The sequence below is a fragment of the Chelonoidis abingdonii genome, chromosome 3 (genome assembly GCF_003597395.2).
Source record: "Chelonoidis abingdonii isolate Lonesome George chromosome 3, CheloAbing_2.0, whole genome shotgun sequence".
NCBI classification, from domain to species: domain Eukaryota; kingdom Metazoa; phylum Chordata; order Testudines; family Testudinidae; genus Chelonoidis; species Chelonoidis abingdonii.
In genome coordinates this window covers 88,227,782-88,246,482 of record NC_133771.1, presented here as the reverse complement: position 1 = coordinate 88,246,482, position 18,701 = coordinate 88,227,782, and the positions used below count along the sequence as shown (strand labels likewise).

The following is an 18,701-nucleotide window of genomic DNA, read 5'->3' as shown; positions in this document are numbered from 1 at the left end:
TTTTAGTGACCCAGTTAGCACTGCTCTTTTTTCAGATGGATTCAAAACTGCTCAGCTATGTATCATGGGCCCTAGACTGCTAACAACTCAAGGAGGTTGTAAATCCTGCGGGGGCTTAAGCTAAATAAGAGTGCTCAAGGTAGTCCACAAGACAATGTCTCTGTTAAGATAAAGTCTTCACTACAAAAAAAGAGTTGAAAACTCTAGCAGTATATCAGAAAGTCTTCCCCCACTCTGCCCTGAAAGTGTATCTCAGTATTTATCTATTCAAACTCTCTGCTGAGACTAGTAATGACTGTGATCTCCACAGACCTAGCCTGGAAATGAAGCGGTGGCTTATAGGAAAACATGCTGTAGCATTCTGTCAATCTTCTTAGCCATCTGGTTCCTCCTCTTCTGCTCTCTTTGAAATGCAATTACAAGCTGGATTAGTATTTGAGATTATTTTTTTAACGATTAAATAGCATGAAAAATATTTTTTACTGACATTGATGCTTGTCTTGGTAAGGAATGAGCAAGCAGTAGTTGTCAGAGACTTTGGGGACAGGATCAATCATGAGGGCTTCTGTTCCCACAAGACTCAGTTTTCACTCCTTCCATAAGAGGAGAGAAACAGGAACTGGCCTGAACTCCAGGAGCAGCAGTGCCCGTGAAGGTCATGTTGACTTACCGATAAATAGAAATTACCAATCTTCTTCTCAAATTCGTTTACACAGTTCATTTGAGAACTGATACCTTACCCATACTGGTACTTCGAAAGCACTGGTTCCCAGTCTTTTTGAAGGCTGAACTTATTTACCAGAATTAAACCGTGGGTGTACAACCACGTGCCCTCAGCCTACCATTTAGTTGTCGATCCTCAAACAGACAATTTAGTTATGGGTCCTCTTAAGCATAACTCGGACCCTGACTGTTACCCTACTGAGTAGGGGCTTCCCTCTCAGTCACAAAACAGGGATTTGGAACAAGTAGAACAGAAGGTACGTAATGTCAGTGTACTGATGCCCTGCCTGTAGGCTTTTATCATTTAGGTGTGGATTGACATTTGACCATAACTTGTAAAAGCCTGATGTAGCAATATTAATACAGTGACTATCTTTCTTTTTTATTATGTACTATTAAATATTTATATTATGGTAGCACCCAAAGGTCCCACTACAAACATGGATAAGACTCTACTGGCCCTTAAAGGCTTACAGTCTGCAGACCTTTTTCTACTTGCTCACTCTTATTAACTTCCCCGTTCCTGCCACTCTTTGCTCTCCCTTTACTTCTAATTTAAAGGAAACCACAAACCATGTAACTAACAAAACTGTTCCAATTCTTCACCAGATTCATTTGTTTGTACGCTGCAACCCTGTCCCCTACCCTGTTTTGTATAGTTTAGCTTGTAAACATTCTGTGACAGGGCTTGTATCTTATCTGTGTTTGTATAGCACCCAACACAATGGAGCTCAAATCTCAATTGCTGCGTTTGGGTGCTATCAGTATAGGCTGGGCTGGTTGCACTGGTTATTATTCAGGTTGCCCAACACTTATCATTTTAAGAACACTTACCATTACAAGAGATCCACTTCCTGGACACTACTGTACAAATAAGCGATGGTAACATAAACACCACCCTATACTGGAAACCTACTGACCGCTATACTTACCTACATGCCTCCTTCACATGATCCATTGTCTACAGCCAAACCCTAAGATACAACCACATTGGCTCCAATCCCTCAGACAGAGACAAACACCTACAGGATTTCTATCAGGCATTCTTAAAACTACAATCCCCACCTGGGGAAGTGAAGAAACAGATTGACAGAGCCAGAGGGGTATGCAGAAGTCATCTACTAGAGGACAGGCCTGACAAAAAAAGTAATGAAATGCCACTAGCTATCACCTACAGCCCCCAACTAAAACCTCTCCAGCGCATCATCAGGGATCTACAACCTATGCTGAAGGACAATCCCTCACTCTCACAGACCTTGGGAGACAGGCCAGTCCTCGCGTTACGACGCCCCCCCCCCCCCCACCTGAAGCAATACCACCAGTAATACACACCACACAACCAAAACATCCCCCAGAACCAACCCCTTGCAACAAACCCTTGCCACCTCTGTCCGCATATCTATTCAGGGATTGCCATCGATTAGGACCTAACCCAGCGCACCCATCAGAGCTTTGTTCACTTGCACATCTACCACATTGTGATATCTGCCTTCATGTGGCCGCAGTGCCCCTCTGAATGTACATTGGACCAAACCGACAGGTCTACACAAAAGACTCAATGGACACAATCAGACATCAAGAATAGTAACGTTAACATCAGTAGGAGAGCATCAGTCTACCTGCGAACTCAGTAAACAGACTTAAGTACCATTCTTCAACAAAAAAGACTTCAAAAACAGGACTTCAGGAAGGGAAAACTGCAGAACTGGAATTAATTTGCAATTGACCCCATCAAAAATTAGGTCCTGAATAAGACTGGGAGTGGCTGGGTCGTTACAAAATAATTTTCCCTTCTGTTTGATATTCACCCCATCTTGTTCAACTGTTGGGATGGTCACATCTGCCCTATTGAACTGGCCTCAGTTAGCACTGACCCTTCCCCATCTTGATAAGGCAACTCCCATCTTTTCATGTGCTGTATATTTATACCTGCTTACTGTATTTTCCACTCCATGGATCTGATGAAGTTGGTTATATCCCATGAAAGTTTGTCCAGATAAATTTGTAAGGCAACTCCCATCTTTTCATGTGCTGTATATTTATACCTGCTTACTGTATTTTCCACTCCATGGATCTGATGAAGTTGGTTATATCCCATGAAAGTTTGTCCAGATAAATTTGTTAATCTCTAAGGAGCCACTAGGACTCCTCGTTGTTTTTCATTATAAGACCGTGTTTTCAGTTGCTTATAACTTTGCCATTCTTTAACAGTTTGGGTGAAATTTTTTATGCTGGCTCTCTGCCTCAGATTGATTTTTTTGGGGGGGGGGGAGAGGAGGGGGAAGGGAATTTCCATCAAAAGAGTTCAGTCTTTCCAAGAATGAGACTACGGAAAAATATGTTGTTTTGCGCATATTAAAAATCCTAGTGGTGTTGTCTTTGAAAACGTCAAGCATAGCCATGCTTTGGAGCAGAGACTTGAAATTTAACATGGATTGGCCTTATTCTCAGGATTGTGACTTTTGTCATCCCTGTGAAGATCTGCCCAACTTTGGCCAAGTTATAAGCCTTGGAAAAATCCCAGTTTGCATGTGTTCAGTAGGGTCTTGTTAGAGCTTTAAAGTAAAAAACTCAGGAGATTCCATCCGCACTGAACCTGCTTCATCCAGGGGCTACAGAGTTCTGAGCAGCACTTTCTATGCAATTGCTGCTGTGAACCAGGCTGGGGCCGGGAACAGAAACTGACAGCAGCGAGATCATCTCTCCTGTGCAGTCACTGATGCCCCACTTGGGCCCAGGCAGCATAGAGGAGGAAGCTGCTGGATTCAAATACAGAGGCGACAAGAGCCAAATCCAAGGATGGAGAGAAGCAGATTAGGACAAGGAGTCTTAGTGGGAGATGGAAACGGGGGGTGGGATGGAGGGTGGAATTAGTTGAGCAAGGAGACAGACTGGGAACCAGTGGGGTGGGGGAATGGGGTGAGGGAAAGAGACATGGGATCTGATGAATAGCCAGGCTATGAGGATGGGGAGGAACTGAGATTGGACAAGGATCTGAGGGGAGAACTAAGACTGACTGGACATGGAGCCAGGTTGTGGTAGTGGTGGTGAGGGGACTGATTGGGTAAGAATCCTATTCCAGGAGAGTGGGACTCCGGGCTTGTGAGGGGGAAAGGAGGAAGGCAATGGATTCGGGATGCGGAGGACACAGACGGATGGAACAAGGAGTATGGAGTAGGGGAATGGAAGTGGCTGGGCAAGGAGATGCGGGGCAGAGTTGGGTATGAGTGGGGGTACCTGGGATTCTCTGAGCAAGGAACACAGACCAGGAGTGCGGACTAGGAGGAAGACTGGGACAGAGGGTCCAGAGGGAGAAACTAGGGCTGTCTGAGCCCTGGGACTGGGATGGGAAGCCTGAGGAGTGGAGCCTGGGACTGGTTAAGTGAGGAGACGGGGGCAAGGAGCCAGTAGTGAGAAAGCGTCAGGATGGGGACATGGACAGTTTGGAGTGGATGTGGCAGAAGGAGTCAAGTTTGTGGGGAATGAGTAGAAGACTCTGTACCCCCTAGAGCATACTCCTGTCCAGAGGCTGGAATGGAACCCGAGATTCCTGAGTTTTACCATTCCCCTGCTGTCAGCAAATACCTGTAAAATGCAGTGGCAAAGTGTGTGTTTCATGTCCCTCTAGTGCTGGTCCACATAGAATTAAGATTGTCTGTGTATCTGATGATTCTTAATTTTTGAGTGTTTGACTTTGCAACCTTAATGTCCTTTTAACATAGGGTTTTTGTGTGTGTGTAGTAATAGAAATGTTTACTAATAACAGCCATGTGCCAGTGGTGAAAAACTGCTGCCTTAAACACACAGCATGATATACATCCTTCAGGCTCAATTATGCCATTTAAGCACAGTCACACCACCCCAGAGGGAACTAGGGTGAACAGATGACAACACTAAATTATTGGGACACATTGGGGTGCTGTCAGACCCGCCCACAGTCAACCCCCGCTCATCCAAGGCTCCACCCCCAGTCTGCCTCACATCCCGCCTCCCCGCCCAACTGTGCCCTTCCTCATCCCCCAGCCCCTTGCTGGCTTTCTGCGTCCGTCCTCAGTCCCCCACCCACCGCTCGCCTCCTCACCCCACCTGTCTGCCACTGGCTCGCCTCTTCGCCCTTTCCGCCCACCACTCACCCCTCCAGCACTGACTTCCCCTCTGTCAGGTGGGTACTCGCCCACCCCCTGCCTCTTCCCACCCAAACATCCGCCCCCATTCCACCCCTTCCCCCAAGTCCCCGCCCCTGCACTGCCTCTTCTCCATCTCCTCCCCTGAGCGTGCCGCATCCCTGCTCCTCCCCCTCCCTCCTGGAAAGTGCTAAGTTGCCAAACAGCTGTTAGGGGGGAGCTGGGATGCGACACATTGGGGGGAGGGAGGGAGAAGGAGGTGAAGAGGAGGGAGCTTCCCTGCAATTTTTCCCTGTGGGTACTCCAACTCTGGAGCACCCACAGAGTCGGCACCTCCTTCGTGCTCGCCTCCTTACCTGAATATTGGGACAAATGGTGTCCCAATCGTACATTGTTCGGGATGCAGGACAAAGGGTTAAATATTGGGACAGTCCTGATTTTATTGGGACATCTGCTTACCCTTGGGGGAACACCAGGAGGCAGTGTGCCAGTATGTCTTCTTGAGATGCTTGACGTATGCAGGTTGTTCACTGCTGTACACCTTTATGAGGCTAGCCAGGGTGTGTGTGTGTTTCTCCCCATAGAAATAGAAATGTAGTCACCCCTAAATTACAATTCTGTTTGACCCGTCAGCAGGCCATTGGTGGTGGGACAGCTCTTTATGCTCTTCTTACTGGACCTCACTCTGCATCCATGTCCTAGCTGGGCACAATCTAGCCCTTTCTGAAGTTAATAGTAATAATGTACTGAATTGCTTTATGTATATTGTCTATGGGACCAAACTTATTTTGTTGCAAGTACCTTGCATGTCTATGACCTACCCTAGTTATCCATGTCTCCAATTCTGGTAACACAGTTGCCTTTGTCATTATATACTTTGCATTGCAAACTGGAATCATGTAAATAGTGTTTTTTGTAGCTGTAGAAATACTGACTTTTTTGTGTCTTTACTTACAGCTTTTACGAGAATTGAAGCACCCCAATGTGATTGCATTACAGAAGGTTTTCCTTTCTCACAGTGATAGAAAGGTTTGGCTGCTGTTTGATTATGCCGAACATGATTTGTGGGTAAGTGCAATTTTCCGGTATTTTTGAAATATTTATACAGCATTCATACGTGACACTGAGATGTGTCTGTGTGTAATATAGTTAAGGTTGTAACTGAGGATCTGTTATAAGCCCAATTTTGGCCTTTCCTCTAATATACATGAAAAATGCCATATCAGCTTCAAAAATGGAGATTAGATTTTAAGGCAAAATTGAATATGCCTACCATATTTGAAGGGAATAGGTTATGGTGTTCCCGAATTGTCACTCTAAAATAGAAGCTTTCCATGCTTGCTTTTATCTACTTTTGTTACAAAAATTAAGTGAGAGACAGAGATTAGTTTACTGGCCTCCTTCATCAATATCTAGTGCGGAAAGCAAAATCCAGTTGTTTTATATGCTAATTTCAAAGTTTATTAACGTCTGACTTCGTTATGTTGCTATGAGTGAGGCCTGTTCTATTGAGTTTAGAGTAGGATATGAAATGATTTCTGGAGACTTTTTAAAATGAAAACTTGTATCTCTAGCTCATTTCCTCGTAGTAATAGCAGCCAATGGCAGGAAATTTTTCCACCAAAAGTCTCATGATATTTGGTTTGATCTGATATAAACTGAGATTTGCTACAACACTGTGTGTTGGGTTTGTGTACAGATTCTCAAGCTTCGTTTCCCCATCCAAAATATATGGGTTGCTTAGATCTGGGGGCTTGGTTCAGGCCCAGAAGAGAACAAAACACCCTAAGAATAAGTTGTGGTGAATAAGTTCCTTTGAAAACGTCCTTGCTACTTCTGTCCTTGCCAGTGTCAGTCTCAATGTTATTACAAAGGCATCACTAATATGAAAGTTAGTATTACTAATAACATGTTTAATGTCAGTGGCAGATTGTTGAATTGCTTGTAATTACAAGTATGTTAGATAATGAGAGCTATTTATACAAGACACTATCAGAAGTTTACTACTGAGGAAAGTAAACACGGACTATGCACAAAGTAAAAGAAAACTTAAATCAAAGTGAATCAAATCATGAGATTTAATCCTCCTACATATAATCTAGTTGAATCAACTTGCTCTGACATGGTGATAGTTTTGCACTGAGTCACTTTAGAAGGTTTTTCATCAAAGTCAAGTGACGCAAAAAATGTGTGTACTCTACACAGCTGCTAACTGTTATATTCCCATTCTACATATTATAATTTTACATGCATAGAATTTAAATAATTCTGTCCATCACTTGAATTTACTTGCTTTTTAGAGTAACCACAAGAACCATTTTACTGCTTCACTGAGTGGCATGTTCAAGAACCCTTTTCACCAATTGTTGCTATTCTAATTTTTTTGTGCATGTGGTATTCATATTGTGTAAAAAAAAAAAAAAACAACACCACATGGCTAATAGATGAGAAATCACTATGTTTTAATGTTATCACCACTCCTTACAGGTCTGGCTGTTAGTTAGCCATAAGTCCCAGTTTAGTTAATTGATATATATTATTTGAGATGTAATGTTTGTTACCCTAGTTGTTTCTGGCCTCTCACTTTCTTCTCACTCTCTTTTCTGTGCAACATGTGCTGCTCAAATAATTTTCCTTTCACATGCACCTGATCATGTCTCTCCACTTTTTAATCTTTACAAGAACTCTCCCTCTTCCTCTGCATAAAATTAGTTACATTCAAGGTTCTCCATAACTTGGTTCTTGCCTAAACCTTTGGCCTCATCTGCTCTACAAACCCCTTGTTCCTTCCACTTCTCCCAAGCATCACTCCTAACTTCCCCTTTTGTCTCTTTTGCTCACTCCCAACTTTGTGTCTTTTTTCATGCTGCCTCCTACTCAGGAACAGCCTCCCAGTTAACGTACGTAAAGCTCCTTCACTCTCCTCCTTCAAAAAGCTCCTTAAAATCCCACGTTTTGTGAATCATTTCAGTAGTAATGTCCACTTGTTTCTGTGGTTTGGTGTTTTGCATTTCCTGTGCTGCACAACTTGGGCCCTTATATCTTTTGGGGAAGAGAACTTACTTGTTTTGCATAGGGTTTTTACTGAACAGCACTATATGCCCTCACAGTATTACCCAAAACAAAATAAGTATATTTAATGCCTATATCCATCTGAAAAGATTTTTTTTTTGAAATTGTGGGATAATAGATGTGCTTTTACTAAAGAGAGATACATTTTCAAATTTGGGTGCCTAAAGTTAGTTACCCAAATCCATATTTAAGCACCTAAATTAGTGTGTCATGATCATTAAAGTTGCTAATCATCTGCAACTCTCAATGGCTTCAGTGAGAACTGTAAATGCGGATCACTTATAAAAATCAGGACACTTTTAATTAAAGTGGTTATCTTTAGCTCCTGGAAAATTTTGGCCAGAGATGAATAATGAAGTATGCCAGATATTGTCTTATTCTATATATTTTGTAGTACAATGAAAATTTAACCTATTTTAATGAACAAAAACAATGGGTAGAAGCCCAGTCATTAAAGGGGATAGTCTTTGGATTCAGATGATGATTACATTTTATTAAAATTCTTTTGTGATGGACAAGAACAAACATTATTTATTTTTGTTCAGCATTTTTAATACAGAAGCATCACAGACCACCTCACATTTGGTGGCACGTATATTAAACTACAAAGTTTACTTGTAATTTATGTTAGTAGTGGTAATGTATCTTGTTAGCATCTGTGGCTGGCATAAGGAAGAGGTGAAGAGAGCTGTAATAACTTGAAAACATTTGACTAAGACTATATCAATATTTGTATTATCCCTCCTTGCAGACATATTAACTACCCACTCATTAGTTAATGTAATCATACTGAATCCCCAAAACCAGGACCCGCGCTACGGGTTTTAGTGCCCTAGGCACACGGCAATTTCGCCATCCCGCACCCTTGTCCCGCGGCTCTGGTGGAGCTGCTGCAGTCGTACCTGCGGAGGGTCCGCTGGTCCGCTGGTCCGCGGCTGCTGCAGTGGTGCCTGCAGGAGGCCCACTGGAGCCGCGGGAGCAGCCGACCATCCGCAAGCATGACTGCGGCAGCTCCACCGGAGCCGCGAACCAGCGGACCCTCCGTAGGCACGACTGCGGCAGCTCCACCGGAGCCGCCTGCCGCCCCCTCCGGCAAAATGCCGCCCACCAATAATCCTGGCGTCCTAGGCAATTGCCTAGGCCGCCTAAATGGAAGCGTCGGCCCTGCCCAAAACACCTCCCAAATTTTACCAGACAGGCAAAACAAAATCCACATGATTTGAAGAAAGCATGCTTGTTTAGAGATGAATTTTGGCCATGTAGCAATTCATCGAACCAATACAATGGTAAGACTCTGTTTTATACTTTAATTCCAAAATCCTTAATATAATCCACATATGGCTTCCATATGTTTTTAAATTCTGTCCTGTGTTCTTTCAGTCTGTCTTTCAAATGATGCAATCTGTTCCTCTCTTGGGGATGTATTGTCCTTACAAAGTCTAATGGCTATTTTTTTTGGTCAGTTTTAATCTAATATACATCCAGGTTGTCTTTCTTCATTTAATGATCTTCAGATCAGAAGTATTGTTAGTTTTACATACCACTGAGCTAGTCATAAAGACCATGTACAGAATGATGGCCTTGTTTCCAATTGTGTCTTTCAAATCCACGTGTATGACTGTACAGTCCTATAAAATGTGTTTTATGGTTGAAACATATCCAAGAAAAAGTGTAAATCCCTAAACTTTTCTACCTGTTTTCCGCAATGCCCAATGCCGACCGTGTAAAAGTTTTTAAAAAGACAATTTTAAATCTCTCTCTTGCAGGGTCAGATTAACTTTTTGTGTGCCGGATGCCAAACATATTTGTGGGCCCCCCTGGGGAATGAAGGGGCCAGGGGCAGGAGCACAGCGAGCAGGGTGGATTTGATTTAAATCATGATTTAAATCACTAGTCAGGAAGACTAGAATTAATCATGGGTTTCTACGTAACAGTGCATTCTTGTTGATTGTTATAACCTTAATACATATTCTTCACAACTCAGAGATAGATGTAGGTTTCATTTTTAGAATGTACACGCTATACATTTTTAAATAGTGATCTATTTTGAAAACTTTTCAGATGAGTTTTACAGCTATATCAGAAAATGAATGACTGGTTATTTCATTTACTAAAGATAATTGAAGCAGATATTTATGAAGTCATTGGGAGGTGAACTATCTCCAATTCAACAAGTTCATCATTAATATTTAGTGGATTTTCTTGCCAGGCTGTATTAGGAGGAGAACATCACCAGACAGACATTTAATTTGTTTTATTTGACTAAAACAACAACGTTAAGTATTCTGGATTTTTTTCTTCAACAGCAAACATAATATTTTAACAAAGAAGCATATGTCCCTCGCGTCTCACATTTATCTCCAGACTTCTTCTCCTTGTACAGATCTATTCTGCCCCCAACAATCTTCTATTCATTGAACTTTTAGAAACTTTTCACTTGAGAGGTAAGGGATTGACTCTGTGTACACAAATTTGCAGAGGGACAGTAGAGTCGAGGTCTGTTATTTCTCACCTCTATATATTATTTATTTATTTAAAAACATTTTTAAATACAGTTAATCACTTATCAAAACAGGAAGGAAGTTTATGTATCCAAAACATTTTGGTTTGTTTAATAATAAATGTTATATGTTGTTTTGTGTGTTTAATTAAATTCCAGTTACCATCCTAATGCACCTTGACACAAATAATAGCTCAGTGGTTTGAGCATTGGCCTGCTAAACCCAGGGTTGTGAGTTCAGTGTTTGAGGGGGCCATTTGGGGATTGGTCCTGCTTTGAGCAGGGGGTTGGACTAGATGATCTCTTAAGGTTCCTTCCAACCTTGATAATCTGTGATACAAATAATGAGCAAAAATTAATTATCTAGTAAAAAATCAATATGTTGTTCACCATTTTCTAACATACTAAACTACAATTAATAATCTGAAAATGTTAAGCTCTACAATTGCTTAAATAAATGTGTGTAGTTGTGGTGTGTACCCTCCTAGATAGCAAAAAGATATACTAACTCTAGTGTGAAAAGGCTCTATTTAGTTGTAAATCAACATTTTTTAATGATTATATCAACCAATGAGATTGCATCTTCTTTAGAAAATAACTGAACTACAAATGGAAAAGTTGATTAAAATTGATGATTTAAATAGAAGCTTTCCACTTGGTGATTTAAATAAATCAACGCTGTCCTGATGTAGGTTGAAGCCTCCCTTTGCATCATGGTGCATTCTTTATTACATTTTGCATTTTTTCATAGCAGCCTTTTTATAACTTACTAGCCATACTAGAAGTCATCCACTCCTATCCATCCTTACATTTTTGTTGCTGTTGTTTTGCCCTGGCTTTGTTGGTCTGATGCAGTTTTACTAGGCGAGAGTGTTTTGAAAGGTCGGACTTCTGTTCAGAATGATCTAGATTGTGTTTGTTCTTTATTTTGTTATGGGTCTTTGTGTCACCTAAAGTAATTTAGTTTTGATAGTGTTTGTAATGAAAGTCTTAGTGTGACCTCTGATACCTTAAGGCTCCACAAAGTGCCTCAAAATCCTCTGAGAGGTTGTCTGTAAGGTGGTTTGGGGCTTTTTGTTCACATTTGCTGTTAGTTAACAGAAGTAGATTACAAATAAGATGGAGAAGTAGAGTACAGTGTAATGGCTACTGTTATTATTTTTATTTTACTTGTAAGTAGTGTAACAGCTAATAGGTAAGTAATAGGTGATCAGTATAGAAAGAGAGAAATTTCTGCTAATTGATTACTACTTTTCCAGCCTCTCTTTTACTGATCTTATGGTTTTTGGGTCCATCTCTTCATGACTAACTCTAGTGCATTGCTGCATTTTGGCTTTCTCAAGCAACAGCAGTAGCATGAAATTAACATTGATACTTGAGTTAAATCTCATGCTTCAGAGTTTAAGTCACTCTCCTCGAACTATTAGATATCAAGATGAGACCTAATGTAGGTGGACAGAATATCCCACATCTCCCTCCTGTGAGATTCTTGTACCTTTTTCTGAAGCATCTGATGCTGGTCACTGTCTGAGCCAGAATACTAGACAAGATAGACCTTGGGTCTGATCCATTCTGAGGTTTTATGTTCCTATGAATTCACTGTTGCCCACTGGCTTCTGAATAACAGCAGTAATTCTGACTAGTCTTGTTAATGTCACTGTTTTATCTTTTAAAAGTCTGTTTCAGTTCATAAGCCAGCACTGATGATTGATTCTTTCTAACTGATGATAATTAGGAAGAAACTTCCTCTATGGACAGTCTATTTTATAGCTGCCTACTGCAAAGTTTTTTGCACCTGTCTCTGGTACTGGCTATTGTCAGCAGTACTTATGTTTATAACAGTAGTGCCTAGAAACCAATTGAAGTCAGGACCCCACTGTACATAACCCAGAGTAATAAGCAGTCACTACTTTGAAGAGTTTACAACTTAAATAGATAAAAGATAGGGGAAAGGTATATAACATACATGCAGAATGAACAAGTAACGGTTTGCAAATGCCAGGTTAGTTCCATAATATTTTGGTTTTAATTGTTTAGATGAGCCTCTTTGGGAGGGGATTAACTAAACGGAAAGACAAAGGAAAGGAGAGGGGAGTGAAGTGGACAAAGCAGAAGAGAAGAGTGGGTGGAGGGAAAGGTATGAAGAGCAGGTGGAATGAGGCATAAATAAGAGACTGTGAAGGATGAGTAGTAGGGGCTTAGAGCAGACAGTCACAAGCATTCTCAGGGGAAAGAATGTCCATAATGAAAACTGTGCAGAGCAGTGTGGTGACATCATCGCTGTCCCTTGGTCCTTGCTGAGGCTGCTTCTGTGTCTGTTCCTGCTGGCTTGAGAGTTTCTCTGGGTGAGGGCAAGGTGTGTGTGTGTGCGGGAGGAGGTTCATTCCTGGTTCTTACTCCTTCTCACACAGCTTAGGGTAGGTTGGTGTCGCATGGACCCTAGCATCCCCAGAGGGTGGGAGGCTCACCCCTACGGAGTTCTGGGTCTGGAGACACTGAAGGAGGAAGGGTAATTCTGGCTGGGCTTCATCCTTCCCCCTTTCCTCAATGCTGTAGTACTTGCTGAAGGCTGCTTTTTTTGTCTGTTCTGCCAGACTGACAGTTTTTCTGCTACTGTGGAAGATGGTATGCTAGAAGAGAAGGGTCACTGATCTAAGATGATATAACATTTCCTAAGTTCTGAGACACTATGCTGGATATGGTGTGAGGGGTTGTGAGGTGTTCAGTGCTTTTCTGCTAATCCAAAAAAGAATTAGCTAAGTTCATGGAGGATAGGTCTATCAATGACTAATAGCCAAAATGGTCAAGGACGCAACCCTATCCTTTGGGTGTCTCTAGTCTCTGACTGCCAGAAACTGGGACTGGATAACAAAGGATGGATCACTCAATAAATTGCCCTGTTCTGTTTGTTCTCTCTGAAGCATTTGGCACCAGCCATTGTTGGAAGACATGATATTGGGATAAAGGGACCATTGGTCTGATCCAGTATAGCCATTCTTATGTTCACGATAATAGGAAGTTTCATCAGCTTTCAGTTTGGACCTTTTTTTTTTACCAGGTGTTTCAGGCCAGTTGGGAAGTACTGGTTCCATTGTTGACTGATATTGTCAGTGTTTCCCTGGGTGAGGGAAGAACAGTGGCTCCAGCAGCTCTTAAATAAATCCATTTTCAAGAAACCAGCTCATGATGTTGTCAGTCTTGCTAACTGTGAACCTGTTTCTTATCTACCGTTTTTAGGCGGTGGGATTGGGAAGTTTGTAACAAAGCAACTCTGGCAATTTCTTAATTTTTCTATTTCCTTGATCTTGAATAATTTGATGATTTGATTTCTGACTTTGTTACTTGAGAGATCACCTCTCTCCCTTTTATATCCTGTCCTATTTGAGATCAGCAGAGGTGCTCGAGCTGGAGCTTCTTCAGTACAAACAAGGGAGTGCTGCTGACAGGGCATTCTCTGTGAGAAGTCCTGTGTTTTGGAACTCACTTTCTCCCTTGGTTTGCCAGAGCCAAGATGTGTTAACTTGTGGATACATTGCAGATCCCATTTTTTCTCTGTTCCTTAAGGCTGTTGAGGAGGGAGTGAGCTAAGGTGGCTATTTTATGGTCAGTCCTTCGTTTTTGCTGTGGTTTCTAGTTTATGGAATAGGCCCCCAGAGCACTGGATGGAAACCTATAGCTGTACTTTTGGAAATTTGAAGAAATTAAGAAATTAAATAAATAAAACAAATAAAAGGACTGGGACCCACCAGCCATCAATCTTGTTCTGGAGGAACAATCTCTAATGGTGAGACGGTAGCCAGTTACCATGTGTCTAGGTTTTGTGGGCTCTCAGATAAGTTGCCAACAAAATTTCACATTAATACTAGTTGTCCTGGTAGGTTTTTATATGTATATTTGTTCACAAGAAACCAGACTGAGACCAACTCATCTTACATAAGCCATTAAACAGCCTTCTCATGTGTATGACTTGATCACTCATAAGATTGATTCAGTCCAGTGACATAGCAGTGAAATTCTGTATCCCAATCCCTTGGCTGTGAATGTATCTTGAATTTAAATTTTACTCAGTACTGAAATTATAAGTGGGACAGGATCAGACCAAGCATGTAAAATAGCGTAAGCCTGTCTCTACTGGAACAAGATAGCAGCAGTAACTGTGGTTTTTGCTTTTGTTTTGTAGGAAATGGAATGTGAGACACCCATCTACCTCTGAGGGAAATTATCAATTATAATTGATCTGTAAAATTGGGGGGGATTAGGAAAGAAAGTAAAGCTGCACTTAGTACAGGGAACTAGGCTTTGATTAGGCCTTTAAAGGAGAATCTCTCCAGAGAGGGTTAGATAATTTTCCAACAAACCTTAGTACACTATTAACTCCGACTCTTTTATAGTTGCATTTTTTTAACATCTATCTCTCATTTGTGTTCTTTTGCAAACTTTGCTCATGATGGCTGTGCATTTGTTTCATTTAAGTATCCCTAACCAGCCTTGTTCTTTTATGTTGGGGATTTCTCTACATGCCATGAAATGGTTTGTTGTAAAAACAATATTTTTGTAAGGATTAGTTTCTTGCAAAGATCATTAGCTACTTCTGAAATGGATCCATTGAAATGCTTTTATCACTACATGCTCCATGAGAAAGGGCTAAGCTTTTACTAATTGATTTGTTGTATGGGTCTTTGACATGGTAACCTCTGCATGTTTTATTGCTGCTTTTGAATTTTTGATTGTTTACCAATAAAATATTTTTTTAAATTGTAATTAGCAGCAGCATCTTTTGAAAAGCACTTTGAAGTACATTAGAGAGTTCTTCTCGTCCAAGGAGCAATGCACAATACTGGGAGCCAGGAACTCCCAGTTCTCTCTCTCAAACTCCTTCTGTGACGTGACTGAAAGGAAATACTTCAGGGGAGGTTCCTATATAGTATATAAAATGACCCCTTAAGGGTTTCATATAGTGTTATCAGAATATTCAGGTATTTGGATACCCGGCTGTAGGAGTTTGGGGTTTATTTACTAATTGTACTTTGGGGTGGCAAGAACTAGTAACCTTATGGCTTTGTCTATACTAGGCATTTTTCTGTATTTTCCACTATCATCATCGCTTGTGGAAGCAACAATGAGAATATTAGTGTTGACAAGGAGTTGCCAGTTTTTTAACCCCACTGTGTCATCAAGAGCTCTTCTGAGTATGGTTCGATGACATGGTGGCTAAAATACCAATGGCTGGCCTATGTTAACTCTCCCCCCAGAGGAGCTTCACCAGTGGCAGCAATAGTGAGAATGATGAGAGAAAAAGTCTAATGTAGACACAGCTTCTAGTTACAGCTTGATATCTAAAGCTTCAAAGCTGGGAACAAATTTTTTGAATTAGGCAGCTTCTACTGAAAGTTCAAGTAATTCAGTCTTGTTAATGTGCAAATTAATACCTTGAATTGCTCTAAATAAATGTATACAAATGGTCTGTATAAATTTCATCCTGTAGAAAAGCACATTGAAAGTTGGCTTGTTATGCATAGTTCTTTGAATCTCAGTCTCTGAGAATCTCACTTATGGCGTGCAGACCTCTTGCAAACGAGATTGGAATCTTTTGAGCAGTAGTATCTGTTGGGACCATTCCTGTGCCATGTATGTTCTCCTGCACTCCCCCCTCAACTAAGGGCGTATGGGGCAGAATGGCTCTGACTGTCTCTCACTTCCCTTTTACCACCAGTGACAGAGAGGAAACTTTGTAGTGTTCACCTGCTACCCCATAATGCCCTTTCATTGAAGCAATTATGTAAATGTTTGTAAATATTAGTAATTAGCGTAATTAGTTCAGGAGCATTTTTGTACCCTCATGGAAGCTTTTTTTTGTTTTCTTTAGATTTTCTGTCTTTTGCCTGAATACTAATTAGTGCCAAGGTGCTTGTCTGTGTAATGGCCGAGTTTAAACCCTCTGACTTCAAGCCATTACAATCATGTGATGGACTTATTCCAATAACTGATGGACACATTTGGTGTCTTTTCTTTTTCAAGAGCCATGATCCAGACCATTTCTCTGTGTGCTGGTCCTTCTTTACCAGAACTCATCACTCCAGAAATACCTGGCTCCAGGAGGTAGAGTTTTAGCCATCCATAAGGAGTTAATTGAGTTCTGAAAGGTGTTCTCTTATGCTAGAAAGGGACTCTTCTCCTATTGAGCCCAATCCTTAAGTATCACTGTAAATAGGGATGAAGTAAAGGATCCCTGGGCAGGCTAGTGTGGCACCAAATCTATTCTGGTACTGAAACAAAGATTCCTCGTAGGCACCAAGATCCCCGGTAGCATAGTCCATAACAGTATTATAGGCCTGTTCCTACCTACTGACATTGAGCCCCTGGCACTGGCCTCAGTTCTGATGCCACTAGTACCAGTTTCTCTGGCACAAGAAATAATTAAACCCTCAGTACTGGTAAAGTCTTATCCTACCACTGAGATGTCACCACTATCTCTAGAGTATATTTACTCTTCCTTCTCTTCAGCCACATACTCTTTCCAGAATTAAGCTGAGACCCATCTCCAGATATCCATTGCCCATCTCCTCTCAGGGATTTCCCAAACAATTCCTGAAGTACTCTCTTCCCAGAGATTATCCAAGTGGATCATTCAGTGCATTACATCTTGTTGCCAACTAGCAGATATGCCCCTTCCCTCAGGTAACAGGGCTCACTCAACTAGAGCAGAGGCATCCTCTTCAGAGACCCACAGGGCAGCCACTGGGAGCTAATTTTATATCTTTAACAAACATTAGGGTCTGGATCAGAGAGCAAATCAAATGCCAAATTCGGGAAAGCAGTTCTGTAGCTAGAAATTCTCAGACCCTCCTTTATTAATCTGGGAACTGCTAATCCATCACCATAGTGGGATCCATACTGACCAAGACTTGAGGTGAGGATGATTACTTATCCCTACAGTAACTGTGGTCTTTAAATTGTTTTGTCCTTATGAATCCCATGACCGCCCCTCTTCTCTGTTCCTCTGGAGTCCATCTGTGCTGGGATTTTGAATTAACAAGGAAACTGAGAGGCAGTCAGGGCCCATCTATCCCATATGCCATTGGGTGGGTGCAGGGCACAGGTGTCGCACCAGTGGACATTGCTGGACAAAAGAATCCAATCTCATGCACGTGGCACATATGTACCATAAATGAGGCGGGGTTCACATGGAAAAAACATTTCTAAAAACCACAGTGACTGCAAAGTGGTAAGTAGTCACTGTTTTGGTAGTATCTAGATTTTCTTTAAAAATGAGTAGGTATGTAACACTGAGAACACACACATTTAAAAAAATGATTGAAGGCTACCTTTGCAATCCAAAAGGCAACAATCTCTTTCTTTCTTTTCCCTTTGTTAATGTTATCTGAGGAAACTTACATTGTTAAAAAAGCTTCATGTTTCTACTTGTTTTATTTCTAGCATATTATCAAGTTTCACCGTGCCTCAAAAGCAAATAAAAAGCCCATGCAGTTGCCAAGATCTATGGTTAAATCACTACTCTACCAGATCCTTGATGGAATCCATTACCTCCATGCAAACTGGGTGCTTCACAGGGACCTGGTAAGTATTCTGTTTTATATGATATTGAAAAGTTCACATATGTATTCTTGGGAAGAGGAAGAAAAGTCACAAGTAATAATCTTGCCTATCGATCCTTACAGCTCTTCCTGTTATTGTTACTGGATACCATTGGAGGCTTTAAAAATGAAAACAAATTGTGTTCACATTGTTTTTATCTGCCACATCTGAACTAGGATAATGATACTGCATCCGGTAAAAGGAATGCAGATACCAATATCTGAAAACAATACACCAGCCAGCTGGTATGTATTTGTAGTATAAGTGTGTGCTCTACTTTAAAAGGGCAGTTTACTATGAAGGTGATAGATAACTTGCATAAGAACCAAACAGTGTGTAAGGTTATCATAAAAGCTAGTGAACACTAGTTTCTTCTGTGGAGTATTTTTCTCATGTGATATTTTTTTTTGGCTGTGGGAAGTGAACTGAGACCAAGTTGTCAGCTTTGCAAGTTTCGCATTACCTAGATTGGCTCTTGAAAGTGGTTGCAGATTATGAAAGCTGCCTATTGCCCCATCTATGCTACGTGTTCTTTCTGAAAGTTTCCTACCATTTCTAACACTAGCACTGCGAAATACTAATGTAGACAGCCTGTAGAATTTCTTTGTGCAAGGTAAACAATATAGCGGTTAAATGTTCTACCATTGTTAGAACTCCACCTACGTTTTTTTTTTTGTAGTTTCCAA

At 41.2% G+C, this 18,701-nt stretch overlaps 1 protein-coding gene across 3 annotated transcripts in view; it reads left to right on the top strand.

Moving 5' to 3' along the window:
- CDK19 (cyclin dependent kinase 19) overlaps positions 1 to 18,701 on the top strand; it is a 239,786-nt gene that overhangs the window by 106,743 nt on the left and 114,342 nt on the right. For 2 of the 3 annotated variants that reach the window (XM_032762555.2, XM_075063896.1), the window contains 2 exons: positions 5,805 to 5,915; positions 17,857 to 17,997. In XM_032762555.2, the coding sequence (XP_032618446.1) occupies positions 5,805 to 5,915; positions 17,857 to 17,997 (252 nt within the window). The remainder of the gene's footprint in view (positions 1 to 5,804; positions 5,916 to 17,856; positions 17,998 to 18,701) is intronic. The other variant, XM_075063895.1, reaches the window with a different exon arrangement.